Raw genomic sequence first — 17399 nt, 5'->3', positions numbered from 1 at the left:
CGTTTTGCGAAAAATCTGTACGTGATGAAGAAAAATGGACATTTTCGGATTCAGCGTACAGGAATTACTGTAGAACATGTAAAAATTTCAAGACAATAAAACTATCGCTGGTCTGTGTTATTGAAGAGGGTGACAGCATGACAGTTATCAGTACATTGTCCTTTACTGGTTAGTTTTGTTCTTGTTACAAAAAGTAAACATTTGATAGCAACTGAACCTATCTACCATGCACAAGAAGTCCTGTCATAAACAAGGCAACAAAGAAATTTGAAGGTTCATGGGCACTACATCCAAGTACTTGTACCAATGTATGTTCTGTACATCCAATACTGCCACACATTTGATTCTACTCACTGTCGATCAGTTGATTAACCCTGAGGGAACCACTCCAGGTCCTGTCCTCCCTTCTACAGGAATTCAAGGCCAAATTAGTATATTGCAAAAACCAGACACCACTTAACTAACAGGATCTTCATCTCATTTTCATGGTTCATTAGACTTGGCAAATATGAAGCTGGATCTTTGGAACCCAAAGATGGGAAACTACACATGCAGAACTTTTCCTGTGAGGTCTGTTTATCACAAGCAGAAAACCACAGCAAGAAGCTGGAAAAATATCCTACTGACTTCAATCACTTTATTATGGGAGGATAACTGATGAAACATTCACCACTTTTCACTCACAAAACCATGTGAATGAATTTCTTCGGTATTTAAGTGGTAAACATCCAAAGATAAATTTCACACTGAGCGTTCATAAGTATAGTTTACCTTTCTTGGATATAATTTAGTTTATAATCAGCAAAATAATTATAAAATTGGTACATATCATAAACGAACTTTTTCAGGGCTACATGTGCCTTTTTTTACAGTTTTGTTCCAATAGGATGTGAAGTAAATTTAATGAAAGTTTTAGTAAATCATACTTGCACAGTTGTAAGCAGCTATTATTATCTCCGTGGAGAAATAATTGGAATTAAGAAGTTTTTGGAACTACATAAATTTAACAACTGTTTTATTAATAGTAATATTAGTGAAATGCTGAACAAATTGGCTGTGTCCCTAAAGCCTTTTTTCCCCTTATACATGTATGTAATATGGACAAATATAGATGTTTGGATTTTAACAGAAACTAGTCTTTTGCAAAGAGCCTTCAAATATTTACCATTTCTCCAAGCAAATTATTCATACCCTTCTACACAGTTAATTTGTTCACTTCACTACTTAAGCAAAGTTCTTAAAGTGGCTTTGTCTTATGTTCTGATGCAGGCTGAGGTATTACTGGTTGGCTATTTGAGTTATTAGGTTCTGCATAGACTGTGGAATGAAGAATTTCATCAATAAAATCACTTTGACAGTCTTTGTGTTCTTTGGAACTGACATCCATTGAGGTGGCATACTCTTCTACAGATAACTCATCAACCTTCAGTTTGTCTTTGGCATCCATAAGCATTTTCGATGGCTGTAACAACAGAATTTTTTCTTCTTTGTAATCATTTGAAGCCTCGGCAACAGAGGCTTTGATCTCAATGGTAAACATCCATGACAGAAACAGCTTTGGCTAACTGACTGACATCACTGACCTTCCTGAACTTGCATGGTTATATTTTGATATACAAGCAGGCTATAAACTATGAATTTGCTAAACAAAAATCAGCCTGTAGTAGTCTGATACAAAACAAGGGAATAGATTCTTCTGTGTGAAAAAAAAAAGACTTGTATCTAACAGGAAAGTTACTTGAAATCTCTTAAACACTTAAGGTTGCAAACTCCTGAATGATTTATTCTTGTAAACATTCAAATAATAATGTTTTTCATAAAAACCTTAAAGCAATATCTAGTAGCATCATGATAAAACTATATATATACAAAACATGTTAATAACTTGCATGGTTATATTTTGATATACAAGCAGGCTATAAACTATGAATTTGCTAAACAAAAATCAGCCTGTAGTAGTCTGATACAAAACAAGGGAATAGATTCTTCTGTGTGAAAAAAAAAGACTTGTATCTAACAGGAAAGTTACTTGAAATCTCTTAAACACTTAAGGTTGCAAACTCCTGAATGATTTATTCTTGTAAACATTCAAATAAAAATGTTTCACAAAAACCCTTACAACACAGTTAAAAAAAGGGGGATTTATTTTCTGCTATCCTTTAGACATAAGGGTTTAATTATGGATGGTGTAACTCCCAGTATCATATAGAAGCATTTTAAAGATGTTGTGATCACAAAGATACTCCTAAGCACTTTAGTTTTAATATGAAAGAATACAAAGGGGCATCAGTTTCAATTAATTTATGAAGTCGAAGACTTAGATGAAGCTCCATTTCTCTGTTTCTCCAGACAATACTTTGATAAAGTTTTGCGTTCAATCATATTTACATCTAGTGAAGAGTTATTAACAGACTCAGAAAACTTCTCCATAAGGGAGTTATTTATTATTGTAGAACTACTACTAGAATTAAAGTCTGCTACAGCCATAGGTACTGTTTGTGTTACAGACCTTTGTCCAATGTGATGGGTAGACTGCTGATTATCCACGGATTTAGCAGATGAAAATAAATGCCTAAGGTTAATGTGTTGATTTTTCAAAGGGACTGGCTGATTTGAATTTTTGGTTTGTTTAGCTGAAGACTTGCCTTTTCCCTTTCCTTTCAATGACCTTGTATGAGTGGTCTTATGATGACTGTTGCAATAAGTTTCATTTTTCAATGGTTTTAGACCTTTAGAATTAGCTGGTGGAGTAAGGAATGTAAGTGAAGAGTTAAGAACTTGCTTACAAGGATCATTTTGGGCTTTCAAGAATATGATATAGTTGCCAGTTTTTTTGTGTAACATCTGTGGTTGTTTTTGAACAGCTTCTTCCTTTTTAGCCAATTTCGGTGGAATTTTTTCATTTTTTCTTTGAAGACAATCCTTTAAATCTGGAACTCCTATGGTTTTGTCCACACTATACCCTAGAACACAAAGTGTAAATCATAAAACATGTTAGGTTTCTTTTAATGTATGAAACTTTTAAGTTACAAATTTACGGTATGGCTAATACCTTTCTTCTAAAAATCTAAAATTAGTTGACTGCTGCTTTTGCTCATTGAATATAAAACTCAGCAAAACTTGAAAAATGCATTTAGCCATTGAAAGATTAAATAAGATTTCAACATTAACTTTTAAATATTAGATCTTGATTTAAAATCTTAAAAAAAAAGAACACTGAAGAATATATGACTAAATGAGATCTAAAAATTAGGTAAGATGTAAATAAAACACATTTTCAAATAAAATTTGAGGTGGTATTCCTTCAATTTTTTTTTATTGTGTCCATATTTTATGTAACTTATTCACTGAACTCTTTTCTTATAATTGTTAATGCATGATATCAACATTCCATTCGACTCAATTGTAAAACTACTCTCACAGTAAAACAAAATAACTGCCACTGATTGACACCACGATTTTTGTCACAGAGCTACAATAATGTAAATGATTTGGTTATCATATGTGAATAAGCGTTGTTATGACCATATATAAATCATTTATCAGTCTGTCACTCTATACAATCATAATAAGTAAGCAGATCAAATGTTTTACTAATAACCAATAACTGAACTGTAATCTCTTCTAGTGTAAAGTAAAAAAAAAAAAAAAATCTGCACAAAGATGTTTCAGAAAATGTACTCTTAGATTAGTTATTACTTGAAACTTGGTTAGAGCTTATAAGTGTTGTGAGTTACAATTAATCAGAGAATTTGTAAGTGTTGTATTCTGAAGCAGATTTTATGATAATTTAAAAGTTAGGTTGTTCTTTCTCTAGCTTTTTGTGTTCAGGTTGTATTACTCAGTCAGAAGGTTGTAGTTCAGTTGTTTCACCTGTAAAAGTATGAGCCCGACATTTTAAAATTGAGGAATCAAATCGGTAAATTAAAATTTTGGCTGTTCTGTCATTGAGTAGATATTGGTTGTTAAATATAGAGTCACCAGAGAAAATACAAACTAGCAACATTTTGTGTGTGCACTAGAAAAGTGTTTCTCAACCACCAGTTCAACAGATTTCACAAAAATTAACAAAAAAAAAAAAACTGACTGAATATTCATTTGCAAAATATAATGATTTTTCATTTTTAATTGTATATTAGTTGTCCACGATAGTTTAGGGAGGCAGCAGGCTTGCCCCAGCTATTGGAAAGGTTGAAAAATGCTGCATTAAAAAATATTCTATGGTTGCAATATCGCACATTCCACGATACTGTAGTATGAAAACACCACATACCTCACTCTCCTCTAGTATTTTATATTTACAAAATATTTACATTTTTCTAAATCCTGACTTAGAACATCATACATCTAACATAGTTTATTTGTAAAATTCAGAGCTATGGTTTACTCTCTGTAGCAGGCTCCAATCCCAGAAACTACCTACTGTTTCATAAAATAGATATAATGTGTCCTACTTTACCTTGTACATTTAGCACTGCCTTATAGCTGTAACACAGAGGGAAAATACTTCCAGATTCTTGTAATCCATTTTTCTGAGAGAAGGTGAATTTTAAATGCAGTTTTTGCATTTGTCTTGAGAAAGTTAAGGGTTGATTATGAAGTCTTGTCAATGTTTAAATTTATTTTATTTGCTGATTATGTGTATTTCAACTTTTTACTCTCATTTAGTTTGCTAAATAAAGGTCACTTGCTTATTTCTTCCTTAACTTTGAATTTAAGTGTACAGCACCAGACACACAGCTATCTTAATTTCTCTTGACAAAGTGTTAATTTTTTACTTGAACTTCATGCCTTCTTTTGTCTCTCTCATTAAAACAAATCACTACATTTGTCCTTCTACATACTATTTCCTTGAATCTCTAGTTACTGCAAAGTATAATGCTCAGTTTATCCTATCATCACCACAATATCTCATAATACTTTTCTACAAAAGTACATAAAATAGTTGAAATAAAAGGTTAGACATGCATGAAATGTAACTAGAAATGGGCAATGGTAATATTTTATTTTGTTAATGGCTTATCTCCTACACAATCTTATTGTTTATGAAGTTGAGAATATGTATACTTGGAGAAAAGTCTTCAAATTCAGTATAAATTATAATTTAAGTATAACTTTTGGACACTCAAAAAACTGCTACTTAACTATCAAAATATATTTTAGAGTAAACAGTTTATTTACATGTTTAAAAGAAAGCACTTAGTTTAAGATTTTACAGCTTATGAAATTTGATCAATCAAAAAGATATCTCTTGTGACATATTTCATTGTGTGGTTGTTTAAATAGCTGTAAGTAACATAAAAAGTAAAACATCATAAATTACTATAACTTACCATCATCAATAATTATGTACTCTTGAAAGTTTGTTTGAGACACAACTTTCTTGTTCTTTTGTTTTTCATAATAAAACTATCATGTTCAGAAAATACCAGAATGTTCAACAAATACCACTAAGATAGAATGCTTATGATATTACATGTAAGACAAGTCTACACTGCTTCACAGCCTCAATAGCACTGAATACAACTATTTAGATGAAATCTTTTAACTGGTGAGTTCACATTGAATAATTCAAGAATTAACTTTTAGTCAGATCAGTGAAGACAAAAGATCTGAGGTGTGTTTTACACATTTTTTGTTACTAAAATTAAGAACAATAACAGCAAATTATGCCTGTTATTATATGTGAATTTAAGACTACAAAATCTAAATTTAAATACAAAACTGTCATATTTAAACTGACCTTGTGCTCTTCGAATCTCATTTGCTTTCCTTTGTATCTCTAATAATGCCTGTTCATCATCTTCTTCAGAATTAGACCACAGAAAACAAGAATGACAGGTTGGATTTGAACAGTCTTTTTTAGGGGAACGTACATGTTGGCAGAAATGATCATAGCCTTTCTGTGAAACAAAGCGCAATTATATTTGTATTTTAAGCACAACTTTTTCTGATCCATAAATACACCTTTAGATTAAGTTACTTAATTATTATTTTAGAAAATATCTCACAAACATATCTGTATGCAGTATATGAAAAAAACATTATTTCTTAACTAAGATACTAACTTAATGCAAAAATGCAATTCACAAAAGTGTAAAATAAGAAACAAACTCAGCCCTTAATTAAACCCCCATTTTAGATAAATAAAATGCATTAAAGCACTCTGTACAAGTACTTAAAAGTATTTTACAAACTAAAGTAGTATGTTCTAGAAAGTTTGGCACCTCGAAACACAGTAATTTTTTGCTGCTTATTTCATAGAGTACTAGAAACAAAAGTAAATAGTCATAGTACAGTACATGTTGAAATAAAGGTACTTTACTTAACCCTTTTTTGCGACAATATAAGCCTGTTCATCAACAAAATATGCTATTTGTTTTTACTTTATAATTAATTTGGTAATTTGTAAATATATTTTTTTAACAAAAATTGATTTGAAATGTCATTTTTATATTCCCATTATATCATATTGTGTTTAATAGCTTGAAGAAATTGTGTCATCAGACTGATTGAACCAATTCAAAAACTCAGAGCAGAGATATGCCAGTATTCTTATATTTAATCATGTGATTGTCATCATTTTATATAATGAAAAATTTAACCAATAAAAGTTTTTAGCAGAATTGAAATTAATTATTATATTTTTACAAAATAATATAGATACATACATCATTCCAATAAATGAGCAGAGAAAACATGTGGCATTATAGCAAAGGTTTATGAAAGTAAAATGTTATGGAATTAAAATAATACTAGCCACAACCCGCAATATATTTGCTATAATTTTCAAGCCCTTATTCAATCATTTTAGCTATGCTTTCTTACAGTCATTACAAATTAGATCAATAAATCCTGGTCTATTTGAAAATTTTTTACAGACATAACTTTATTTAATAAAACTACATGCAAAGTAAACAGAGCATAAAATAGTTATAAGCATCAGTGTACGACACGGTTTTCCGAGATGAAACAAGCAAACAAAAATGAGGAATAAAACCCATATTAAAGAAAAAAGTAGCTAAAACATGTTTATAGTAGTCTATGATATGAACCAAAGCTACATTATTTCAAAGTAAAGTAAATATAAAGTTGTAATGAAGGCAAACATAGCTGAATATGGAAAAATGTCTGAAAGCGTATAAGTGATAAGCATATGGCTTTGAATGAACTATGCATGTATATTTTAAACCTAAATATGTTGTGAAAGCCCATAGAAATTGTATTCAGTGTAATTTTCTTCTTTTTTTTGTAAGAAATTACACACAGGCTATGTGTTCTTTTTGTAAATTACTTTGAAAATAAAAAAAAACTAAAGTTGAAATAAAAGCCAGTTGTCATGTGATGACAACGATATTGTGCCATAGTGTAGCATACTTGTTTCATTAAAAAGTTTGACTAAGCAATAAAACAAGTAAGGTTATTCTGAATTGAAAAGCCAATATACAATCCGAACGCCTTGGATATAGACCTTTCTAATGATATGAGATTTGTAACATTTGATCAAGATATTTGAGAAAAAAGTTCCAGAGAGACAAATGCAAGTGTATTATTTGTATAGATATATTAGTCAAAAGTTAGTAAACATTCAAACTACTTTTTTCATTGAGATACAAAGTTACTTCATATTCAGTATTGGTTTCTCATTTGAATCACACATCCACATGCTCTCATAATTTCATGAAGAGTCTTATTTTCAAGTTAACAAAAGATGTCAATAAAATTAATTTGCAAGAACAAAATTCATGTTTTCAAAACAATCTTGAAGACTAAAGAGACTGGAATTGAAATTAAATGGTTTTATATCTTTAGTGCTATGCATAGCCATGAGATAGCATTTACATTAAAACTATTTGTGTTATCTATAGAAGTTAAAGCCTTAGAGTATGAAACAGTGAATATTAACTAAACCATAGAGAGTGATTTTATGTTTTCATTTCCTTGACTATATCTTTACAAAAACCTGCTTTCAAGGTTTATAGAAATATCAAACTCATGTTTCCAGTTTTTGTAGTTCTATAATTGCCAATAAACCAGTTCAATTAATCAAATTTTTATGTTTTGTTCATGTGTCTGTAGCTAAGTGCAAAGCTCTACAATAAGCTATCTATAACATGCCTTCCACGTGGATCAAATCTTGGATTTTAAAACTATAAGCACTCATGCTTATTAATGAGCAACTGGGTGGGGTTTCAAATTTGGTACTCAAATCAACTGAAAACATAATTTTTGAAAACCAAGGGCAAAACTTTATAAATAATAAGAAATATCACGAAACTTTGATTAATGAAAAAGTTTTTTTTATGAAATGAAAATAGCACTATTGCTAAGTTTCTCAGTTTTATCTGTGCTAAAGTACATATTTTGACTAACAAAGAATTAGTGTGCTTTTATGTGTTAAAGTTGATTTTTGCTTTGTTTCTAAAAAGAAGTAAATATTTCAGTTCTTTAACAACTTGTCATTGTAGCCTGCAGTGTCATGAAAATATATATTTTTTTCTTTATTGTAATTGCTGATTAATCATTTTATTATGGGTGGGTGGATTCCACCAAAGAAACCATAAAGTATTAATACTGTAAGTTTTTTAAATGTACACGTATCTTCACGAAATTTTGCAGATTATCAGTAAACATTACAAGGCATTCATATACAAAATATCAGATTTTTAATTAATTATTTGCTCGTGCATTTTTTCTTCTTGAATGTTGACTATCCAACATGCTAAGTAATTTTGATTTTATGATTAAAAATACTTTAATGCATCAGAAAATTCTTAAATTTCACATGCAAAATCTCTATAACCTCCGGATAATTATCAAACGTTTTTTTACAAAAACTTTATATTTTATCTGTTATTTTCACTATTGTATCTCCATATGGGTTTGGTCGATTTTATTGAACTCATAACCACTGTGAAAAATTAAGAAATTGATACAAGTTATGCTCTTTTTTTTCATTCAAGAATGATTACAAATTATAACACTCAACCACAAATGTTGTCTAAATAGCTTAAATCTCATAACATTATACATACACACACATATATATCTGACTAACAATACAGAAATTGCAATGATGCAGCATACATGCACTAATGTTACCTATCCAATAATATAAAATTGGCCTTTACAAAATTACTTCTCTTGGCTTTGTTCTAGTGGACCAGTATTTTGTAAAATACAGTCACATTTCAGTTATAATACATTATATGTGTATACACTATTACTATTTACAAATAAGTATTTAAATTTCAGTTATTTTTCTTCAAACATAGAGCAGTAAATAAAGAAGTATAGGAAACAATTATCTCTTCTACTTATGAACTTTGTACTTGTCTGCTGCTTGCCATAATTTGCTAAGCCTTATAAAATTTTGTAAGTGGAGGATGTAAAACAAAATACTTTTTTTTTAGATTTTATATATGCATTTTGAAATAAAAAAAAATCATAAATTACTATATCAATACCACAGAATTCCATTGTTAATTTATCAGGTTTAGTAACCAAGCAGTATTTGTGACTAACAAAATATGATTTTTCAAGTTCCATAATGTCTTACCTTACTGCTTGGATTCTACTATGAAAAGAAAGGGTTCCCCAAATAAACATTTTGCAGAGGCTGAGAAAATCATGTTAGGGATATTCCGAGCTTTCGATTGGTTAGACACATGTCACTGAGTGAAGTAGGTGCACTTAAGCAAGCATTTCCAAAAATGGAAAAGGTGAGCAGGGCCACCTTGTCGATTCACTAAATATAACATCTCAGAAAATAGAAAAGATGGGAGGTTCTTAACATATAATTCTAGCTTGTCAATATCAGTAATTTGAGTTTCTAATTTTTAAGAAACTAAAGACTTTGTAGTTGTACATCACAAACATCTAATTTGAGTCAAAGCTGCATTCAACCTACCATGTGACACACAAAAATTGATATTTGGAATTTTTTTTATATTTACTTGTAAATTAAGAAATTAACTAATGTATAATAGTAAAATATGAATTATAATCTACAATTTGATACCAAATTTATTGAAATACATTCATAAAATGGTAGTTTAAAAAAAATTTTGAATATAAGTCTACAAACATGATGACAAGCCTTTTTACCACTGACCAAAAGAAGACCTGTCTCGATAGGGTTACAAGAATGCTGGCTGAATGAAGGAATACCAAACTTAATTCCAAAAGTAATTTAGTACATAGTGCAAACATGTTGTTTATCTTGTGTTACAATTCCCACAATTTTTTTTACCTTAATTTCATTGGGTGCAAGCAACCACACACACACAAAAAAAAGACAGACATTTGCATCAGTGTCAAGAAAGAAGATGGTCTGTCAAATAAATGTCACAATTTACAAAAAAACTTATAGATGAGTTTAAAGTCAAAGGCCATGATTTCTTCTAAATCTGTAGCAAATACCAAGGAAAAATAATTGATGGTTTCTAATGACTCTCTCTGATCATACCTTTAGGTTTACTTCTCTAATTGTAAAGATTAAATCCTATCACTAAAGAAAATATTAAGTCTTTGCAACCAACTTTTTTGTGAGATATGCAAAAAGATTTTTGCTGTCAGATGAATGAAGTATTCCTCGCTTTAAAGGGTTATGAATCTATTCAGTGTCTTTGTGTATTTAAATTGTAAACACATGTAAATGGATATTATTTGATGTGCATTGCATATTGTAACTCAAGAAGTAACAAACTTGGTTTTACACATTAAGAGATATATATATAACATGCACGATTTTGTAAACAATATAAAAGAAATACATTTTCCATTTATTAAAAGATTCTGAGCTTGAAATTTATAATAATGTAATGTTATATTACTGCAGTACTTATTCTTTGATGTTGGTGTAGCTCTCTTTAACTCTCTTGCTACAGGCTCGGTCGATTTGACCAAAAAATATTGACCCAAAATTAACCTTTAAAGTTTCTGTACTACAACATCTAATATGTTTTGTGTATCTTAACAAAATTTTGCAAGCTTTCAGTAATAATTAAGAGCAATTTGTAGACAAAAAAATCAGAATTTTTAATGAGGTGTTTCCACTAAAAATTTCTCCACGAATATATGGAGTCAAAGTGTTGACTGCTTCAAGTGCAAAGTGATTTTCTTATTAAGATTAAAAATACTTTTCTTCATCTGAAAAATCTCAAATTTCATTTGTATACCCTCTAAAACCTCTTAAATATATTTCAACCATTGTTTTTCTGTAAAACTTTATACTTTGTTATTTTCTCTACCCTAACTGTATATGAGGTTGGTAAATTTGACTGACCATGTAACCACCAAAAAAAATCAAAATCAATCTAAATTATCCATTTTTTCCTTTTATAATGACATCAAATAATATGAAACTACATTTATTTATCCTAAATAGCTTTATACTCATAACAGTATACATCTGTTTATACGTAAACTTTGTTTTATTACTCTTTGAAATGTGTATAACTAAAATTCCTGCCATAAAATTAGTAAATCACTTGGTGAACATGAAGCTCACGTTACCCTATCAAATTATATAATTCATGAGCTATTCAAAAGTTACTTGCGAGTGTACCTTGAGAAAATTTTTTATTATTATTATTTATGTTACCTAGTCCAACCTAAAAAAGTTTCTAATTATTATAAAGAAAGAATTCACATGAAAAACAATAAATATAGTAGTTACCTAAGTCTTTTTTCTTTTCTTTTTTGCTGTGGACTGTATGTGAAACTTAACCCTACTTTTTTATACTAATGGTACTACTGCACTAAATATTTTTTATTTAATTAAATGATGCACTAAAAAACACAGAATAAGAACACATAAAGCAGATAATGTCCTCTGATTATCACAATTTTTCAGGCTTTCTTCATTTATTATTATAAAGTAATTAAAATGTAAAAATTAGAAACTTTTTAAGTTAAATAAGGTAAAATAAATAATAATAATGATAAAAGTTTTTCATAAGATAAGCCTGTGCATTATGTAGATTGCAAATGTAAGGTGAGCTACACATTTGCAAGTGACTTACAATTTATATGGCACGAATATTAGTTACACACCATTCAAAGAGCAATAAAATAATAAAATTTAAATAGAAACAGATGTATACTGTTATGGATTTAAAGTTATTTAAGAAAAACAAACGTTGTTTTGTGTTACAATCTGAAGTCATTCTAGAAAGAAAAAATGGTCATTTACATTTATTTCCATATCTGTTTTGGTGGCTATGAGGTCAGTCAAACTGACCAGCCTCATACAGAGATAAGGTGGAGAAAATAACAGATAAAATATGAAGTTTTACAGAACTAAAAATGTTCGAAATTTACTTGGGAGGTTTTAAAGATTATGCAAATGAAATCTGAGATTTCTCAGATGAAGAAGAGTATTTCTAATCTTAACATGAAAATCACTTTGCACACAGAGCAGTCAACATTTTGGCTCCATATATTCATAAAGGAAATTTTTAGTGAAAATAATTCATTAAAAATTATGATTGTTTCTCTTCAAATGACTCTTAATGATTACTGAAAGCTTGAGAACATTGTGAAGATACATAAAATATATCAGAAGTTATGGTATGGAAACTATAAAGGTCAATTTGTGGTTACGAACGCGGCCAATTCAACTGAGCCTATAGTAAGAGAGTTAAGTATAAACATATAAATATTGTTATGAGCTTTAAGCTACTTAGCACAAACAACTGTAATTTCCTGTTACAGTTTAGAGTCATTTTAGAAATAAAAAAAGGGTAACTTAGATTTATTTTGTATTTTTCCTTATGGTGATTACAAGGTTGGACAAATTTACCAATTGCTCATAGAGTTAGGGTAGAGAGAATAACATAAAATATAAAGTTTTTCTGAAAAAGTTTGGTATTTATTTAGGAGCTTTAGAGATTATGTAAATGAAATTTGACAAATTTCAGATGAAGAAAATATTTTTAATCTTAGCATGAAAATCACTTTGCACTTGGAGCGGTCAACACTTTGATTCCATGTATTCCCAGAGAAATTTTTAGTGAAAATAATTAGAAATTCTGGTTTCTTTTGTGTACAAAAGACGTGTAATGTTTACTAAAAGCTTTCGAAATTTTGCAAAGATACACATAACGTATTATAAGTTACAGTATGGAAATGTGATGGTCACTGATTCAATCAAATCAGCCACGCTTGTAGCAGGAGAATTAAGTTGTTTTACAAATCTTATACTGCATATATAGTTTATCAAATAACCTTTTGTCTTTCACCACTTAGCCCAGCTCAGGAGTTCTGGTTTTGAATAATGGCCTCCTGGGAAGTGACTTATGGGAACCAACAGATATTCAGTAGTGTACAAGTTGAAAGAAATATCTAAAAATAATTCAGTCTGATATGGTTTTATTACTGCGATGCTTTGCATTTATGATGCAACTTAAAAAAGTAAAACAACTGTCAACCAAAAATACTAAAGTTGATATATAAACAATCACCAATGCAGAAATAGTTCTAGCTGGCTAAACTAGTGGTACCAGCATAAAAGCAACCCCAGACACATAAGCTGTCACACACAACAGCCTTAAATAACTAATCAGGTATAAAGTATCCATAATATATATATTAAACGGATAGCCAGTTTCCTTGAAAATCGTACTGCAAAAATAAAAATTAATAACACTAGATCTCAACCTTTTACCTTTAACACTGGAGTACCACAATGCTGAGTCCTTAGTCCCCTCTTATATACCTTATTCATGAACAATTTACCTAAACCTGACACACTTCTCACACTCGTTTCACAATATGCTGATGATATCGCAATCTGGAGCACCTCCAGAGACCCAACATTTGCAGTCAAGAAATTACAAAGATTCTTAAACAAAAGTATTGCATGATGCAACAAATGGCATATAATACTTAATCCGAAAAAGATACAAGTTATCACTTACAACAAAAGCTTAAATAGAATGTACAAATCTCTAAAAACTGTAAAACTCTCTATTAATGGCTCTAATATCTCTCTAACCAAAACTGTAAGATTTCTCAATAATAAACTTACCTGGCACTCTCAGTTTAAAGAAATCAAGTGAAAAAAGCTTCCAGCAAGAATAGGACACCTCAGAAAAATAAGCGGTGACATTCTAGGATGCAAGTCACCCAATCTCTCGCCCTCTCTCACTTACTAACTTAATAACATATAACAATAAATGTTTGAACTCAACCTGAACAGCACCAAGTTATAATCTGTTTCAGTGTCAGATTTTTTATTAAAGGAAAGCCATGATATTACAGCAAATTTTCATGAACTGTTTAATTGTCAGAAATACGTTACAAATTCTAAATTTGAGTAGAAAAAGAAATTTTCGAAAATGATTCATTCAGAAAAGCAGATATTTATTAAATTATGCAAAGTAATGTAACTTATGTTATTTTATTCAAGCAGTTTCACACAAATGACTAGTTGATGATGTTGACCCTTTTGGTGTGTATGAAGATTCAATTTTTTATCATCTTAATTTAAAACCATAGCATGGTTGCGTACTTCTGCATTTATATAAGTTCTGTATTATATCCAGATGTTGTCAGGTATTTCTGAATCTTTCTACACCAAAAAAAAAACTAGGTACAACCAGTACTGAAGACAAATTTTCATGAAATGGTTAGAGAGAAACACTCTATAGTTATACATAAAATGTATGATTGTTCACAATGTTTGTACAGAATTTTACAAATATTTATACATATTTTCTTAAAATAACTTTCCATGAACAAATAAGAATAATAATAATCAAATAACCTTTTACTAAGTACTCACTATCTCTTTTCGACAAATATAGCACATTATGGCACCACAGGAACATATAATCTTGTTACAGCCAGAATCTTTAGTGAACTTGGCTTTACACTTGAGACACTGACGAATTTTGGCTTTGGCCATTTTTTCTTCACTGGAATGACAAAAAAATATATAATTATTTTCTCTTCTTTAAAAAATAAACATGCATTTCCCAAAACCACCAAAGAGTATCTTTGTTGTCTAAACTCAAAACTGTTCACAAAAGAATGTTAGTTAAATCAAACATGACAACTTTAAACAAGATATTGAGAATGCTTAAAATTTAAGGGACACAAAAGAAAACTATTAGTTTAAACTGGCCTCAGTGTTGCAATCACCAGACTTTTTTGAATCTTTAATTGTGATCAATATATCAAAGTAAATGAAAACTTCTTTATTTCATGCTTTCATAACTAGAAAAATAATATTTCATTATTCATTTATATTGAAATAAATATTTTCAAATTATCTGTTCAGGTATTCTGCATTCAGTTAACCCTATGTGCACAGTGAGAGTCAACGTGCACATGCCAAGACCTTTTAAACATGGTATTATGTATTTTATGTCAAAAGTTATCAAGTATTCATTTTACCCTACATTGCTGATTCAGTGATAGTTCATATTAAAGAAGAGTAAATTCCAGATACAGTATACTATAAAAAAAAACAAAAAACTAGATATGTATTTTGGAGGTTCTTGAGGAAATGCAAATACAATATGCAAACTGTGTAATGGTTAATCAATTTCCTAACAAGTACCAGATAGTTAGACCTAACAACAGAAGATATGATCAGAAATAAGTGGAATATTCATCTTTGAAACTAAAATTTTCATAGTGTCTGAGAAATAATGACAAAAAACAAGTTTAACAAAATTAACACAATCTTTATTATAAAGCAAATCAAAACAAACTGCCTACATACTTGTCCCTACAGAAAAGCAGTAACTTCTTCCAGATCATGATTAGATACACAGACTACTACTTTCAAACTAAACATTCTGATCTTAAGTATATCTACTCAAAGAACTCCAGGTAGAACTGATCTAAGATTGTGTATTTCAATTCTACATGTAAACTCAGATTCTTTGTCTAGTTGATAGCATCACCTCATGACCCTTGTTCTCTCAGAGCATTGGTTAGCTGTAATATACAGATATTGCCAATTTGGTCAGCAAAGGATATCATGGTTTCTAATCATTTCAACAAGGATGCTATATGTTACTGCAACATCCCTTCTAGCAGAATAGACATTATCTACTATAAAAAAACAACTTAAAATAAAGGCAAACTCAACTTTCTAGACTACATGGTTATGCTAAAACTGCATTGAAACTAAATAAATAGATTTTTTTTAAATTCCTATATAATTAAAAGAGGTAGGAAGCATATGATATGCCTGCATATCACAGGTGTAAAATACTTGTCAACTTGTTATAGTCATCACCATAGGCTAGGATTAAAAGCTACAGTAGTCATTCAAAAATGCTTATACTGCCTGACCAAGTATCATGTTGCTTCTCCCCTGGGATTTGGGTTATACCAAAGTAGACGACTGACAACGAAGTATGTTAAAATTAAAATGAGCTGGGGGTAAATATTCCCTTGACTGATAAATGAAAACGATCATTAAATAAGTAATCTACACAACGTGGTCACAAGTAAATAGACACCACCTTTTCAGAAAAAATGAAATTTTTCAGTCATATTTACATGAATTGATATATTTATAATTTAATTAATATCTAGTATTCCTTTTGCTTCGTGGAGTTCGTTGATTCTTTGGGGCATCGTGAGAATCATCTCGTCAATTTTAGATTGTGGGATTTTTGCCCACTCTTGCTTCAAAACTTGGAGTAGATCGCTCTTCGAAGTTGGTTTTTTTGGTTGTTTCTTGACTTGCCAGTCGAGTATGTCCCAGAGGTTTTCGATGGGGTTCATAACAGTAGATTGGCTCGGCCAGGGCAACTTCTGGATACTATTTTCTTCCTGCCACTTTTGGGTGTTTCTAGCAGTGTGACACGGTGCTCCATCTTCCTGGAACAACGTAATCGACGCTGAGACCATCATGCTTCACAGTTGGCTGCAATTTGTTGAGCCAAAACTCTTGGTGAGGCATTCTCCAGACCCATATCCTTCCACTGTCCAAAAATTGAGCAAATCTTGATTCATCTGAGAACAATATGGTTTTCCAAAAGTCCAGAGGCTTGGTCATCATATCACTTGCCCACTTCTTTCATCTGACTATGTTAGCAGGTCTTAATAAGGGCTTCCGTCTAGCTGCTCTTCAACGATAACCCAACCTGTGGAGAATCCGTTGAACAGATTTCAGGCTTATCCCACCAACTTTGGCCACTTTTGCAGTCGTTAATCTGGGATCCATTTCGATGCTCCTCTTGACAGCCCGTTTTGTCCTCTCCGATGGACCAGGACGACCCGGACGCTGCTCAGTTGTTTCCTTGCCGTGTTTCCTGAACTGCACGATGATTCTGTTGACTGTCGAAAACGGGATTCCCAAATTCTGCGAAATTTGCCACTGACTTATTCCACCACCTGCTTGAAAACCAACCTTCATCTAACAAAATACTGAC

General features: G+C 30.5%; 1 protein-coding gene across 2 annotated transcripts in view; it reads right to left on the bottom strand.

The window, feature by feature from the left end:
- Positions 1-998: 998 nt before the first annotated feature.
- The window catches only part of LOC106465980, a 66199-nt gene continuing 49798 nt past the window's right edge, over positions 999-17399 (bottom strand). For both annotated transcript variants that reach the window (XM_013926229.2, XM_022393942.1), the window contains 3 exons: positions 14789-14921; positions 5744-5903; positions 999-2963 (listed from right to left, as the gene is read on the bottom strand). In XM_013926229.2, coding sequence (XP_013781683.2) covers positions 2302-2963; positions 5744-5903; positions 14789-14921 — 955 coding nt within the window. In that variant the 3' untranslated portion in view covers positions 999-2301. The remainder of the gene's footprint in view (positions 2964-5743; positions 5904-14788; positions 14922-17399) is intronic.

Source organism: Limulus polyphemus, unplaced genomic scaffold, assembly GCF_000517525.1.
Source record: "Limulus polyphemus unplaced genomic scaffold, Limulus_polyphemus-2.1.2 Scaffold2111, whole genome shotgun sequence".
In the NCBI taxonomy this organism is placed as follows: domain Eukaryota; kingdom Metazoa; phylum Arthropoda; class Merostomata; order Xiphosura; family Limulidae; genus Limulus; species Limulus polyphemus.
The sequence above is the reverse complement of the archived record's forward strand: the minus strand, read 5'-3'. Positions and strand labels throughout refer to the sequence as shown.